The sequence below is a fragment of the Carex rostrata genome, chromosome 10 (assembly GCF_964058835.1).
Source record: "Carex rostrata chromosome 10, lpCarRost1.2, whole genome shotgun sequence".
Lineage (NCBI taxonomy): Eukaryota > Viridiplantae > Streptophyta > Magnoliopsida > Poales > Cyperaceae > Carex > Carex rostrata.
In genome coordinates this window covers 7,201,610-7,218,333 of record NC_135927.1, presented here as the reverse complement: position 1 = coordinate 7,218,333, position 16,724 = coordinate 7,201,610, and the positions used below count along the sequence as shown (strand labels likewise).

The 16,724-nt window shown below is 36.7% G+C and overlaps 1 protein-coding gene and 2 pseudogenes across 1 annotated transcript; all 3 read left to right on the top strand.

The window, feature by feature from the left end:
• The first annotated feature begins 1,251 nt into the window (after nt 1–1,251).
• Nucleotides 1,252–2,589, top strand: LOC144560219 (aspartic proteinase nepenthesin-1 pseudogene; annotated as a pseudogene).
• Nucleotides 2,590–6,489: 3,900 nt separating this feature from the next.
• On the top strand, nt 6,490–8,074 carry LOC144560816 (aspartic proteinase nepenthesin-1 pseudogene; annotated as a pseudogene).
• A 4,685-nt stretch (nt 8,075–12,759) lies between these two features.
• LOC144560218 (aspartic proteinase nepenthesin-1-like) lies at nt 12,760–13,940 on the top strand. Its single transcript, XM_078309392.1, has 3 exons — nt 12,760–13,102; nt 13,407–13,620; nt 13,748–13,940. Exons 1-3 carry the CDS (start codon nt 12,760–12,762, stop codon nt 13,938–13,940), a joined length of 750 nt encoding a protein of 249 aa, XP_078165518.1.
• Nucleotides 13,941–16,724: the final 2,784 nt, after the last annotated feature.

The window sequence follows — 16,724 nt, the reverse complement described above, 5'->3', positions numbered from 1 at the left end:
CCGCAGCCCCAAATCCAAGCTAACTTCCTTTCCAGCCCGATCCGACCGTCGGATCAGCGATTTTTCGAATTTTCTTTACAATTTCATTCCGATCTAACTTATAGTCTTTATAATTTTAGAGTTTTTAGGGTCTTTTATGTATTTTTTATGTATTTTCTGTTTTAGGGCTTGTATTTAAACAAATTTTATGTATTTTCTGTTTTAGGGTTTGCACAAACCATTTATAAGAATTATTTAGTGAGCAATTTGGATGATATTTTATTTAGTGAGTGTAAATTATGATGAATTATTTGATATCTTTGTTTTATATATAGTTCAGCAAAAATATATGAGCATTCCAGAACAAAAATTTTCATTTTTAGAATTTCCTATGATTTATAGTGAATTTTTGAAATTTATTTTTTTTTGTTTAAAAAAAACATTAGTGTCGGCTATTTATTAAAAAGCCGACACTAATAAGTATTAGTGTCGGTTATTTAATTAATAGCCGACACTAAAAGTTAGTATTAGTGTCGGCCATTTAATAAATAGCCGACACTAATGGCTTACTTTTAGTGTCGGCTATTTACAAAGTATTAGTATCAGCCCGATTAGTGTCGCCTAATGTCCGACACTAATACCCATAAACATCCGACACTAATTCCAAGTTCTCCACTAGTGGAGGTGCAACCGATGTTTAAATATATAGTTAGGGGGTGTCAATATTGATACGAAATGGATTGGATGAAAGTATTTTTAATCCCATAACCATATATATATTATAATTATGCATGAGCAAGGGAAAATTAATTAGTAATTTAGCCTTGTAAATAAACTTTTTCTTATCAATATATTGTTGGCGGTCAACCGCCAACCTTCAAAAAAAAAAAAAAAACCCGTATATATGACAAGAATTTACCATCGCAAGGGTAAAAAATGTTATTGTCAAGGATAAGCCGGCACAAAACGTTATTTCCAAGGGTATCGCTATTACCAACAAAAAATACTTTTACCCTTGCAGATTGTTACAATCAATCATGCATATTAGTATTATGAGACAACTACCATGTCGCCAGCAGAATGCACCTGTACGGCTGTCTTTAGTCGCATATTAAGCGAGTACCTAAAATTAGAAATTACCACAGCCAAATCCTCATGAAAGAAAAGTAATTCCTTCACTTTAAAGCCTTATAAGTTACAATGTATCTTTCTTTTTCCTAATAAATCAAAAATATATTGTACACAGCAATTCAGCAATTCTCTGTCGACAAAATGTCAGGAAAAAAAATTCTCCACAACATTCTTACAGCAATTATGCTCATCCTCCTTGTATCTCTGTCTCATGCCGAAACATCTAATAATTCCATAAAATATGCACGCTTTGACTTAACAAATATCGACTCGCATGGAAACGTCTCCAAGTTCATGGTCGTGCAGCGTATGGCTGCTCGTAGCCATCAACGAATGATTCACCTTGTGAAGAAAACCCAGAAAGATCTCTCACAATTTGACTCCAACCTAATGGAAATATCAGGAGCCCAAACTGATGTGCATGTAGGCATCTCTCAATTTGTGATGGATATGGCTATCGGAACACCAAGCTTGCCATTTCCAGCAGTTCTTGACACAGGAAGTGATCTAATATGGACACAGTGCAAACCCTGTGAACACTGTTTCAATCAGTCGACACCAATTTTTGACCCATCTACATCTTCAACATACAAAATGTTGCCTTGCACTGCTGACATGTGCAAGGCACTACCTTCTTTCAAATGTGGCGTAAGCAACAGTTCATGTCATTACCAGTACGCATACACTGATAAAACTTCAAGTGCAGGCAAATTGTCGTCTGAGACCTTTACATTGGGTTCAACAAAATTCGATAATATTGCATTCGGTTGTGCAAACAATAACACTGATGGGTATCACGCCGTTTCCGGTTTGGCCGGTCTTGGGAGGGGTTCACTATCTCTTATTTCTCAATTAGGATTTAAGAAATTCTCTCACTGTTTTGTTTCATTGGATAAAGTAAAGAAAAGCCCGATGTTCTTCGGATCGCTAGCATATCTGAATGAAAGCGCAGCAACAGGGCCAACACAATCAATACCGCTATTGCAGAACCCAAAACTCCCTCCTCTTTACTACGTGCCTCTATTGGGAATTACAGTAGGTACAACAAAACTCAATATACCTAGTTCAACCTTTGCCTTGAAGAGTGATGGTAGAGGCGGCACGATAATAGACTCTGGCGCAACCCTCACGTACTTACAAACAACAATATACAATGTTGTGAAAACCTCTTTCGTATCACAGATTAAATTTCCTGCGGTTAACGGGACTGATACCTGGGCTGATTTATGTTTTTCAGTGCCATCAAATGCATCACTTGATGTGCCAAAATTTATTTTGCACTTTGACGGAGCGGATCTCGAACTTCCGGAGGCTAATTATTTTATTCTCAATGATGCTGGTTTGCTTTGTTTAACCGTTTTGCCTTCACCAGGTGTAGCATCGATTCTCGGAAACTTCCTGCAACAAGATTTCTTCATTATATATGATATCGGGGAAAATAAATTGTCGTTTACACCTACTCAATGTGATAAGCTGTGAATGTTAGAATTTTTTATTTTATGTTTATTTCCTTAATACTTATATTAATGTATAAATTCAATTACATATTTACCGTACTGCAATCTCATCTGATTGTGCGGTATTTTTATTTATATGATTGTATGTCTTCTGATTGTTTAATATAATATGATTTCAAAAGTTAATCATGTCTGACAATGTTTTTAATTTAAATTGTTGATGCATGAATCAATCAGAGGTGCATACGAGATCTATATATATTGTATCATATGTTTGTATTCAAATTTAAGATGCATCAATGTTAGTCGCAAATTCTGCTATATTACTGTAAAACAACTACAACCAATTAATCAATTTAGAACTGGGTCTAGACAAATGTAATGGATGCATACTTTACATGCTAAACTTAGAATAGTCAAAATAAAAAAATGTTATATATTTTTTTTTCTGATGGAATAAAGCACACCTCTCTTTAGGCATAGCCATGAGAGAAGTATACCTCTCATTTTATTAAACATAATTAAATAAATTCTTACAATTTGCACCTAATACATTCGCACAATACAAAATTATTCATAAAATGAGGAATAAAAATTAAGGATTTAAAAATATGCCACTTGAAAGTGCATTCAAGAAAAAAAAATTATATATATATATATTATATGGTGCCTAAGAGACTATTTTGATGTACCGAAAAAATAAGTAATTAATTAAAAAAAATATGAGAAATTATTTTTTTTAGATTTATGTTTGTTGTGTTTTTCGATAAAATTAAGAAAGACAATGTGAAGAAAATAAAACAGCTACTCTCTTTTATATTCTAATAAAGCACACAATATTGAACCAAAACATTTGCTAGTTTTTTTTTTTTTTTTTTTCCAACTTCCTTCGTTTTAGCACACCAAGCGAGATGCCAATCGGCCCAAAATGGCCCATATTACCTGTGCATCAAAACTAAAAGCGGTTGTGTAATGACAAGTTAGGCTAGAGAAGAAAAAATATGATGTGACTTACACGCCGTGACTTGGTCATATCATGAGACCTAAATTTATTTGAACATGATATGATCAACTAAAATAGTAGAGGATGATAAGCCAAAATTGTATCTATTGAAACCTAGGGTTTGTTATGTAAATTAAGCCAAGTTTTGTTGAAATTAGGTTTGATTAGGTTAGAAATGTCCAAAAGTTAAAGTTACTGCCCTAGTTATGTTTATTTTGCAGTTAATCAAGTGTTTGGAGCTTAAAGGAGCAAAACGGGTGATTTGTAGCAAGCCAGCACGAAGTTTGGAGCAGCTTTCACTTTCATTGCGGCCCGCAACAAAACAGACAGAGCCCTCTTCATTTCCTGCACTTTCATTGCGGCCCGCAACCAAATCCATTGCGGCCCGAAATGACTTTTACAGTTTCCTGCACTTTCATTGCGGCCCGCAATCAAATCCATTGCGGCCCGAAATGAGTTTACAGTTTTCTGTGCGACAAATTCTTAACTGCCTCCACTCATTGCGGCCCGTAATAGATGTTATTGCGGCCCGCAATAAGGCGGTTCAGAGCCCGAATTTGCTATTTTTAGGGATTTATTTCTACGTTTCGCTAGGGGGTAAAAAAAGAGACCTGTAGAATAGATTAAGGACGTTTTTTTTTAGAGAATTTCTGGTTTTGAACAAGGAATAGCAAGGAAAAACAAGGAAGAGAGAAGAAGGAGAGAACACCATTGATCAACCGGTTTTATTATTTTCTTTCATTTGGAACTCTTTTACTCTTTTGATTTCATTTGTGTCTTAGCCATGACTGGCTAAGGATTTTTCTAGGGTTGATTAGGGCTGTACTTGAAACTTTTGTTATGATTTAGTTGGTTTTATTTTATATGTTCTTGTTCTTTGTTATGATCTATTCTTTATTTTAATTTATTGTGAAGACTTAATCGAAATCGCATGAAACCCTAGAATTTGGTATTTGCAATTGAGAGATTGAATATTAAGTCCCGACCATAAAGAATAGGGTATTTGATAGGCTAAGTACCGAGAGGCGACGCTTGTCTTATACAGGCTTTACCCAATAGGTTAGAAAATTGTACCAAGTACCGAGAGGTGAATAATAGCTTTCTATATCAATTGGGACAGTAAAGAACTTAATGACTTTAGATTAGTGTAGCCAAGTACCAAGAGGTGACGTTTATTCTAATTTAAAGATGATATTAATATAGAGATATCACTTTGTACCTATAACATCCAACTGTGCCTTCATAATTATAAGAACAAATTTAATAAACCAATTAATCATGACATTAGTGGATAGGGACCCTAAGAAACCCTAATTTTTCATTCTTGTTAAAAACCAAATTTCGCCTTAAGACTTTAGTTTAATTCAGTTTGATCACTATCAAACACACCACTTGAACAAACAAAAAACCTTTTTATTTTGCTTTTACTAAATTAAATTGTTAGGTTAGAGTTGATATTCCAACTTGTCCCTGTGGAGACGATCCCTAAGTACTACTTGACAAGGTTGTACACTTGCAACCGAATTGAGTATCAACTAGGATTTATTACTTGTATTGCAAACACCACATCAGAGGACAGTTAAGTGTTGTGACCGCACGTGATGTAATCAAATATGACGTGACCGATTGCATTTAATTATTGTTTTTTAAGTTTTAAGTTAGTTAAAAAAATACAAAATATATTAAAAAAAGAAACTCTTACAAAATAAATTATAATTTAGAAATAATGTTGAAAAAAATTAGTCACATAACTTGATCAAGTCAATGTACGTGATGTGAGTTAACTATGATGGAGGATGATACATCAATAGTCACGTTATGCAACAACAAGTCACGTCATGTGATTGATACATGTGACGTTCTGTGATGGAACTGGTAATAGTGTGACTAATTTTCTGTTAGGCCATGATTATAATACCGATTTGATTGGCAATGGTCAAGTAGGAGCTAGTAGACATTTTTTTTTGATCTCCTAACTTCATTAGATAATTCCAACTATTCTAAATTATTTTTTCTAAAAACGTGAAGATTACAGTACATATTAAATAGTTATCAATTGTATATATGCATAAAATTATATGAGTAGAACTAGGGTGTTCTTAAGTTCACAAGTCTTTTGATGAATTCAAGTCTAAAACCTGTTAAATCAGCTTAAAATAATGAATTCGAACCGTTGAAATCTGCCTACCTTACGAGTGATGCGTCTACATGTGAAAATTTTAAATATTTGAATTAATTTAGTATAAAGTCAAGCTATCAAAAAACGATCAAAAAATTAATGCATCAAAATTAATTTATTAAGTTTCTAATTTTGACCGCTTGACTTTATATAAATTAATTCGAATGTTTAAAATTTTCACATGTAGACACATCACTCGTAAGATAGGCTGGTCTCAACAATTCAGATTTGTAATTTAAAGCAGATTTGATGAATTTTAGACTTAAGTTCACTAAGGAGCTTGGTGAACTTAAGAACACCCTAGTTCTACTCCAATTATATATACTTGGTAATAACTAATAAGTATGCACATAAGAACATCCCTATGTTTCTATTCATAACAGTATTTTTCATGAACCTTGAGCTATGGCATGCATGGTTGTAATTAAGTTGATGTACAACCAGATAGGTGTCTAAATGAGTCACTGCTCCAGCGCATACATGATTAACATCATTAACTAAAACAGTCCAAAAAAAAAAAAGTTCGCACCACAAATCAGTTACAATCAACCAAATTCTCATTTGATAACTACCTTGTGTTGAATGGCATGTCAAGACAGTACCTAAGATTAGAATATTACAGCACAAATCATCATTTGAAATAGAAAACACCTTAATGTACCTTTATGTTTCTCTTTATATATATATATATTCTGATCAGTTTGACTAAGAAATTCGAAATTGTATCCTAATCTTCAATCCTTTGTCAACAAAAATGGAAACCAAAATTCTTCATAAAATGATTAACATCCTTACACTAACCACGCTTTTCCTTCTTGTATCTCTATCTCAAGCTAAAACATCGAAACATTCCTTGAAGCATCTCCGCATAGACCTAATGCATATTGACTCGAAGGGAAACTACTCCAAGCCCGAGCTCTTTCAACGTATGACTCGTCGAAGCCATCAACGGATGATTCACTTAGTTAGAAAAACCAAAAATCACTCACAACTTGACTCCAAACAAGCAACAGGAGCCCAAACTGATGCCTATTTAGGCAGAGGAGAATTTGTGATGGATATAGCTATCGGGACACCGAGCAAGTCATTTTCAGCAATTATAGACACGGGAAGTGGTCTGGTATGGACACAGTGCAAACCTTGTAAGCGCTGCTTTAAGCAGTCGACTTCAATTTTTGATCCATCTAAATCTTCGACATACAAAAATTTACCTTGTACAGCCAAGCTGTGCAAGGCACTACCTACTAAAAAATGCGGTAACAGAAACGCATCATGTGAGTATTTGTATGGATATGCTGACCAATCTTTTACCGTAGGGAACTTAGCATCCGAGACCTTTACCTTGGGGTCACAAAGTGTAAAAAATATTGCTTTTGGCTGTGGTAACAATAACACTGATGGATTTGATAAAAGTTCTGGTTTGGTCGGTCTTGGGAGGGAGCCGCTGTCTCTTATTTCTCAATTAGGATTTAAGAAATTCTCTTATTGTTTTGCTTCATTAAATTTGGAAAAGCATAGTCCAATGTTCTTTGGGTCACTTGCCCGCCTCAAAGCAAGTGCAGTGGCGGGGCCGACAAAAACAACACCGCTAGTGAAGAACCCAATATATCCTTCCTTTTACTACTTGTCTCTATTGGGGGTAACTGTTGGATCAACTAAACTCAACATACCTAGTTCCACCTTTGCATTAAACATGAGTGATGGTACTGGTGGCATGATAATAGACTCGGGCACAACCTTCACTTACCTGGAAGCAGCAGCATACAATGCTGCAAAGAAAGCTTTCATATCACAAATGAAGTTACCTGTAGCAGATGGTTCCGATATTGGATTTGATGTATGTTTTAAACCAAAAAAAAATGCATCATCCGATGTGCCAAAATTCATTTTACACTTTGATGGAGCAGATCTTGACCTGCCAGAGAGTAATTACATCTTCCATGATTCAGATACCGGTTTGCTTTGTTTAACTATCACGGCTTCCGTAGGTATTTCTATCCTGGGGAACATGCAGCAGCAAAATTTATTCGTTAAATATGATCTCGGCAAAAATAAATTGTCATTTACTCCTACTCAATGTGATAAGCTGTGATGAGTGGCAGATCCATATATATAGACAATCATAGGCACATAATTGAGAGTTGTAACCAATTATATATTGGATCTTCAAGAGAAGCAATTTTTAACAGTAATGTATTTAATTTTTTTGATCTTAAATAAAGAAAAACAAACAATGTTATTACTAATAATGAAATTATAAATTAAGCATAGACTCCCCTTGGCTGTGGTAGTTCTTTTTTTTTTTACCAACTATAATCTTTGTATTTGTACTTTTTTTTTTTTTTGAAAACCTTCGCAGAAGCTACGAAGTCGTGACGGAGAATCGAACAACAATCTTAGAACTTTTTCCTAGCCAATTGTGCTCTTTGTATTTGTACTTGCCACAATCTCGGAAGATTGTATTCCTTTCTGTTATATATATATATATCTAGAATTATCACCCAGTTTCTGTGGTACTTATTGTTTTATAATCGTTTCTGACTTCGCATTTGCCTTTTTAATTTTGATAAATAAACAAAACTAAATAATGTGGATAAAATATCTAAATGTTGATATTGTTAAAATCTCAATTAGTCTGAGAGCCATTGGCTGGTGCATTCGAGATTAATATAGTGTACGTATGTATTGTGCCTTTGGATTTAAATTAAAGATGTGTGATAGTATTCAATTCTACTAATAACTTTTCTCAATATATAGTTACAATCATTGAATCAATTCAGAAAAGGGTCTAGAATCTAGATATTGGCCGTTATTTATATTTGAGAAAAAAAATGAAAAAGAATGATGCAACGAAGATAATTGATTCATGCTTCATATGTAATGATAAGATACTAACTTAGTTAATGCCAGTGATTCTAATTTCTACCTTATTTTACATGGAAATGAGAATTGGTTGTGTATTTTCTCCTTCTTTCAATGTTTTCTTATTGATTAGAAAACAGAAGACACACAGAAATCATTCCATTCTCTTTATATATACCAGATAATGCTAATTAGCAACTGTAGCCCACTGTAATCAGCAATTAATTAAATCAATTAGCTATAATCAGCTATTGTATCTATCAGCTGTAATCAAGGTACGTGATTGCATCAATCAGAATTATACAGTGATTGGATGCCCTGTATAGCTCAATTTGAACAATGGAAATTACAATGGCTAGTGTCTTTGATCAGCCTATATATAAGTATATAATCATGTGTACAATCTGTGTAAAACATAAGGAATAAGCAATAAACAATACAAAATTACAAACTTTATCCATCTCTTTCAATGTACAGCATTTTCAACAGAGCTTCATTCATACCAGTCCAGCAAGGTATAAAATGAATATTCTACGGGAGGATGGTGCATGAGTTGTAACAGAAGCTTGTGTGTGTGTGAAATGTATGAGAACAGTATGAGCAACAGAATTGGCCTCATGATTTGTTGTTTCTTTCATGAGATGTTAAACACTTTTTGTTGTTCAATGATATCCTTGGTACCCTCTGCCTAGTTTTTATAATTATTAATATTATACCTCTTTTGCAATTTCGTCTACATGTTACAACATTTCTTTGTTTGCAATTTGTATAATATGCGATTTTTATGCATGTTAAATTTCTATTTGCAAAATGCATGGCTGCTTTCTCTTTTTCTTATCCCTTACGTACTCTATCCATTGCTTATCGCATTAGCGTATATAATTTTGCCTAAAATGCTCGGCATGACCTGCAATTTGTCAATTAGATTTGCATGTAGAATAGATATATAGTTGGGGCATATCTGTTCAGTGTAATTCCTAAACATCATTTACTAAACCACAAAAATGGTTCGTAACCTACAACACAGTTATAATCACACAAATAAACTGCCATTTGACAAATCCCAAAAAGCGTGCACCTCAAACAATATGTTGTCTTCGGTGGTAAATAAATGTAGACAGTATGTAACAATAGGAAATATTACAACTAAATGACCAGCTAAAATAAGAAATGCGTTGACCATTACACCATTATTCCCCCTAATTACAATTCTATTTATCTTTCTTTGTCCTTTGAATTCAAACCTTCTACTGTACTCTGCAATTTGGTCAACGGAATGATGAGAACAAAAATTCTAAGTGATGCACAAACGATCAAGAAATTGGAACAAGTAATGGAAAGATATATTTGGTTCTGAGATCACACAGATTCTCAATTCGTTGATAAAACTGATACATAAAACTAACCTCTTCCAAGAGGCATCATGTTTGTTTAAATACAAACCCTAAAAACAGGAAATTCATAAAAGATACATAAAAGACCCTAAAAACGCTAAAATTATAAAGAAAGGTCCAAAAGCCCATGAAGGAAGACTCGGATCGCGAATCTGAGCCCGGAAATGGCGAAACAAATCATAGATTGGTTTTGCATCCGGTTTTGGGCTGTGGAGTTCCTGTCAAAATTTCAGCCCGATCCGACGGACGGATCAAAAGTTACACCTTTTTTTGTGAAGCATGCGCATATTGCATCATTCTCCCCTCCTAAGAAAAGATTCGTCCTCGAATCTGCCACTGCACCAGCTACTTCCTCCACTTCAGATGTATCATTATCACTGTCAGTAATGTATGGGGACAAATCGGCCACATTAAAGGTCCCCGAAACATTATATTCACCCGGCAAATCAACCTTGTAAGCATTATCATTGATTCTTTCGAGCACTCGAAATGGTCCATCGGCCCGAGGTTGTAGCTTACCATATCTGCCAGTGGGAAAACGTGCCTTCCTCAGATGAATCCATACTAGATCTCCTTTTTTAAACACCACCTTCTTTCGGCGCCTGTCTACCCGTTCTTTGTACTTCTTGTTTGAATTCTCGATCTGAGTTCGAACCTGTGAGTGCACTTGCTTGATGTGTTCTGCATGTTCATCTGCATTGCCACTGAATTGTTTTTCAACAGGCAATGGTGTGAGCTCGATAGGAGTGATTGGATTGAATCCATACACAACCTCAAAGGGGCTTTTTCCTGTAGTTCGGCTCTGCGATCGGTTGTATGCGAACTCGGCTTGTGGTAAAGTGAGATCCCATTGGCGCGAACTGTCACCTACCAGGCTCCTCAATAGGTTTCCCAGACTTCGATTGACCACCTCCGTTTGCCCATCAGTTTGGGGGTGATGAGAAGAGCTAAACTGCAGTTGAGTGCCCAGCTTCCGCCAGAGAGTGCGCCAGAAATGACTTACAAACTTGACATCTCGATCCGAGGAGACGGTTTTGGGCACACCATGTAATCTGACAATTTCCTGCAAAAACAAACGTGCTACCTGCGAAGCATCAAAAGTTTTGTTGCATGCAATAAAATGCGCCATCTTTGAGAACCGATCCACCACCACCATAATAGAATCCTTGTTTCTCTGGGTCCTGGGTAACCCGAGAACAAAGTCGAGACTGACATCTTCCCATGGAGCCACTGGAACAGGTAGAGGTTGATATAAGCCCGCATTGGTTCCCCGTGTTTTAGCCAACCGACATGTTCTGCACCTCCCCACGAATCGAGCTACATCCCGCTCCATCCTAGGCCAATAAAATTGGTCTTGCAACCACGCCAATGTTTTGTCAACCCCAAAATGTCCTGCAAGTCCTCCAGCATGTCCCTCCGTGATAACTGCTTCCCTCAGAGAACACTTAGGAATGCACAGCCGGTTACCTTTAAAAAGAAAGCCTTCTTGTCGGATAAACTGCTGAAAGGGACGTGATTCGCACTTCTGCCATATATCTGCAAAATCAGGATCATCTCCGTACAACTCCTTGAATTCATCAAACCCGATCACTTGAACCCGCATTGTTGATATCAAAGAGTACCTCCGACTCAGCGCATCTGCTACTGGGCGGGTAGAAATTTAGCCATCAGTTTCTTTTTCATCTTATCCCAAGTTCGGATCTTTGGTTTTCCTTCTCTAACACGCCGGTTCCTCACATGTTCCCACCAGATTGAGGCATGTTTTCTCAACTTAATGGCTACTAACTTCACCTTCTGTTCGTCAGACAGATTCTTCACATAAAAAACCCGCTCGACGGTATGCAACCAATCGATAAACTCATCAGGATGAGATTTACCTTCGAACTCCGGAATGTCAATCTTCACCCCAAGGTTCTGAAAGGACTGATCAGGCCCTGGCTGAATTCTCTGGTTTCGCCCCCGATTTGGATTCCCCCACGGGTTAAAACCCGCATCTTCGTCGCCTGCTTCAGAAGAGTCAATGGTGTCTGACTCCTCTCCTTCTTCTTCGTTAGTAGAGGCCTCCCGTGCCTCTGCGAGTTGGCGCTCTAACTCTCGAATTCTTCTTCCCATCGCTGCAAGTTCTAGATCTCGCTGGTCTCGGTGGCGCGGTTCTTCTTCTCCCCGACCTCGGCCACGACCCCTACCACGACCACGATTCGCATCCGCCATCTGGGCTCTGATACCAACTGATGCACGAACGATCAAGAAATTGGAACAAGTAATGGAAATATATATTTGGTTCTGAGATCACACAGATTCTCAATTCGTTGATAAAACTGATACATAAAACTAACCTCTGCCAAGAGGCATCATGTTTGTTTAAATACAAACCCTAAAAACAGGAAATTCATAAAAGATACATAAAAGACCCTAAAAACGCTAAAATTATAAAGAAAGGTCCAAAAGCCCATGAAGGAAGACTCGGATCGCGAATCTGAGCCCGAAAATGGTGAAACAAATCATAGATTGGTTTTGCATCCGGTTTTGGGCTGTGGAGTTCCTGGCAAAATTTCAGCCCGATCCGACGGACGGATCAAAAGTTACACCTCTTTTTGTGAAGCATGCGCATATTGCATCACTAAGAAGCATCCTTGCAATAATCACCTTCCTCTTTCTTGCATCTCTATCCCATGCCAAATTATCTAAAAGTTCCATGGATGGTCTCCGCATACACATACGTCATATATAGACTCAAAGGGAACCTTCTCCAAAATGGAGCTCTTGCAACGTATGACTCATCGTAGCCATAAACAGATGAATCGTTTGGTGAGAAAAATCCACCATCTCCCACGACATAGCACCAAACATGAATCATCAGCCGAAACTAATGTTCATGTAGGTAGTGGTGAATATGTGATGGATATAGCTATCGGGACACCGAGCTTGACATTTCCAGCAATTATAGACACAGGAAGTGATTTGATATGGACGCAGTGCAAACCTTGTGGGCGATGCTTTTCTCAGCCTACACTAATATTTGACCCATCAACTTCTTCAACATACAAAAGGTTGCCTTGTACCGCAAAACTTTGCAAGGCTCTACCATATTACAAATGTGGCTGAAATAATGCGTCATGTCAGTATCAGGACGTATATGGTGACGGTTCTTTCACTCATGGGAACTTATCACCAGAGACCTTTACCTTGGGGTCCAAAAGTTTAACATTATTGCTTTCGGATGTGGCAACTTAAACAGTGATGGGTTCGCTGAAAGTTCTGGTTTGGTCAGTCTTGGGAGGAGTGAGTATTAGTTTCCGAACTAAAATTTAAGGTGTTCTCCTATTGTTTTGCTTCATTGGATACAAAAAAGCAGAGTCCCATGCTTTTTGGTTCACTTTGTTATCTCAATGCAAGTGTAGCAAAGGGGCCGATACAATCAACACCGCTATTGAAGAACCCAATATTCCCTTTCTATTACTACCTATCCCTATTAGGAATTACTGTTGGAACTACTAAACTTGATATACCTAGTTCCACATTTGCCTTAAACAGTAATGGTACTGGTGGTATGATAATAGACTCTAGCACTTCAATAACTTACTTGGAAATGTCAGGATATAATGCTGTGAAAAGGCATTTCATATCACAAGTGAGATTACCAGTAGCAGATGGAAAAGACATCGGATTCGATTTATGCTTTAATTAAATTGCGATCAAAGCCATCATTTGCTTTGCCGAAATTTATTTTACATTTTGACAGAGCAGATCTTGCCTTGCCAGAGAGTAATTATTTTATCCATGATTCAGATACCGACCTGTTTTGTTTAACTGTCATGGGTTCCTCAGGCGGCATGTCGATTCTAGGTAGCATGCAGCAAGAAAATTTCAAAATTATATATGACACCAATAAAAGCAAACTATCATTTATCCCTACTCAATGCGATCAGCTGTGAGTTTTAAGTTTTAATTTTCTTTGATTTTTCTGTTTTTAAGTTTTATTTTGTTTATTTTGTTTGGATAATTTAATTGTTTGCTTCATCCTGTTATGAGTAAATTAAGTTATGGATGTCCATTTTGCAGCACTTGAATGTAATAAAAAGCTTTTGAATTATTACAAACTTCATTTGTTCAGTTGAGTTATCTCCTCTTAATCCTGGCCGCTTCTAGCAGATGCGGTCCAAACCGACATTTCTATAAAATCCCATTTTCTGAAAAGAGAGTTCATTTCACGGGTCATTTTCACCGAGCCTCTTCTTCTTCTCAGCTGAATTATAAGTTTTTTCTTTTCTCTCTTTTTTCAAATTTTTTTTTCAGTATTTGTAATTAATTTAGTTAATTTGTAATTTTAGGTTTTCTTATATACTCAGACTAAAATTGCTGTAATGGTATCAGTTTACATTGGTGGTGAGGTTCTGACAGGCCCTAATGGGGTTTATTATAGTATCGGCCTGTTTTTGTGATACCGGTAATGCCGGGTACTGATTTGTTGGTTCTGAAATCAATTATATCTCAAAACCTAAAATTGAATCAGGATCGATATGACATTGATATTCAAGCCAAAATTAGCATGCCCACTGGTGATCAGGACAAACCTGGTTCCAATTATTTCCTGTTCAGAATGATGGAGTCTGGCAGGTACTGTACAACCAGACCATTAGTTTTTCTGGGGGTGGATACAAGGTAATTGAACTCTATGTGGAGATTAACCGAATCCAGCATCCCAACCCCCTTGCGAGATTAATCCGGAGTGCTACTCGGGGTAATACATCAAGCTCCTCAAGTCTAGTGTCCCCTTTCCAGATTGACATGCCTGAGAATAGTAATACCCCAGTTCAGGAGGGTCGACGGTCTACTAGTTGGCCCTCCCGTCAGTCCCGACCTCAACCTAACCAAATTGCTAGTACTAGTCGGACTGCTCATTGGGGTCAGCCTTGTGTTCCAGATGAAACCGAGGAGATGGTGGATTCGGAAATACAAGAGGCAGAGGAAAATTGGGGGAATGTTGATTCTGCTTGCATGAGCAATCGAAGTGACCAGGAAGATACTAGGCCTGTGCTCGGGCAGCCCAAAAAATTCAAGGTTGATAAAGGGTTTCGGATAATGGGTCGCGGGGTTCAGCACCCGATTGCAACTTTCAATGACCTATCAGGATTTCAGGAAGCAAATGTGGGGTTGTTTGGTAGACATGTAGAATTTGAGAATGAATTGTCAGAGGGGCAATGCTATAATTCAAAGGAGGAAATGAAAGCTGCAATTTACAAGTTTCACATTATTTGTAATAAAGATATTGAAAATACACACAGCGACAAACAACGCCTTAGGTTCAAGTGCAGGACCCCAGATGTGGTTGGTACATATTAGCAAGGGCCACTGGTTTTGGTACACAATGGATAATAACACGGTTACATGCACATGCCAGAAGCTGCAATTAAACAGAATACCGTGTTCTCATGTTCTGGCAGTGTGCCGTCTCCAAGGAATCGACCCTGGCAGGTTCGTACATTACTACTACCACATCCAGACACTGATCAACACATGGATAGGTGAATGGCATGTGTATGACAATCAGTCTGATTGGCCGCAAAACGAAGGCCCAACCCTTGTTCCAAATGACAAAAGTATTACTCTGGGTCAAAGGCGAGTCAATAGGATTCCGATGTGGCTTGATTTACTGCATAATAGAAGGAGAGGACATCAGGCTCGCCGAGATACACAAGAACAACAAAACAGAGCTGCTCGAGATGCACGAGGTAGTTAACTCATATTTTTAAATTAAATTGCAGCTTGAAAAAAAAAACTAATAATAACAATATATTTTTGTTTATCAATTTTCAGGTTGAGAGAGAGGCTTGCAATATATTTTTATCTAGTAGTCAATTTTATGTTGTGATTGCATTGCTTGTTTGTTATAATAGTTTTAAGAATTTTATTTAGTAGTAATTATATGGAATATTTATTTAGGTGTATCTTAAACTAATATTTCAAATAAAATTTCGGCTTCCAAATTAAACACCATACACAGCTATAACTACAAATATTGAAAACAAAAAAATCAAACAAAAAAAAAATTAAATAGCCAGGGTGGCCGCATCCCCTAGAAGTAGTCGTGTCCGCATCCCATAGAAGCGGCCCAAAATATTAGCCACTTTCCCTAGATGTGGCCACCAAAAAGGTGCCCGCTTTTCCTAGATGCGGCCATGTTATTTTTATAATTTTGGCCGAAAAATAGTGTTTTGATTTATTAATTTTTGGATTATGCTATATTTAAAAATTTCGGCCTTTCCTGAGTTGAGCTTTCCCTTTTAAAAGTGATGTATAGTTGAAGATTTGGATAGATATGATTTATTCTATTACGTTTGCTTCATTCGTTTATTTATTTATTTTTATTCATAGAATAATTTTGGCAAACGGAAATAATACTAAAACAAATGCCTTTTTTTTTAATTTAAAAAGATTTTACTTGACAACTACTGCCAAAGCTTTCCCAAAAAAGAAATAAGAAAAAGAAAATAAGAAACACCGAGAGAGAGAGAGAGAGAGAGAGAGAGGGCTCAAATACTATTAGGCCTTTCCATGGGCTACATGGCCCAATTAAATACACTTGATCTCTCGAGCCCAATTAAGTGCTGGTTATGTGGGAATTGGATTCAAGCCTGTAACTTTCACATAATTCATTTTTTGCTTGGATTAAATATCCTTTTTGCATTTTTAGTGTAATATATATACATTTTTCTGAC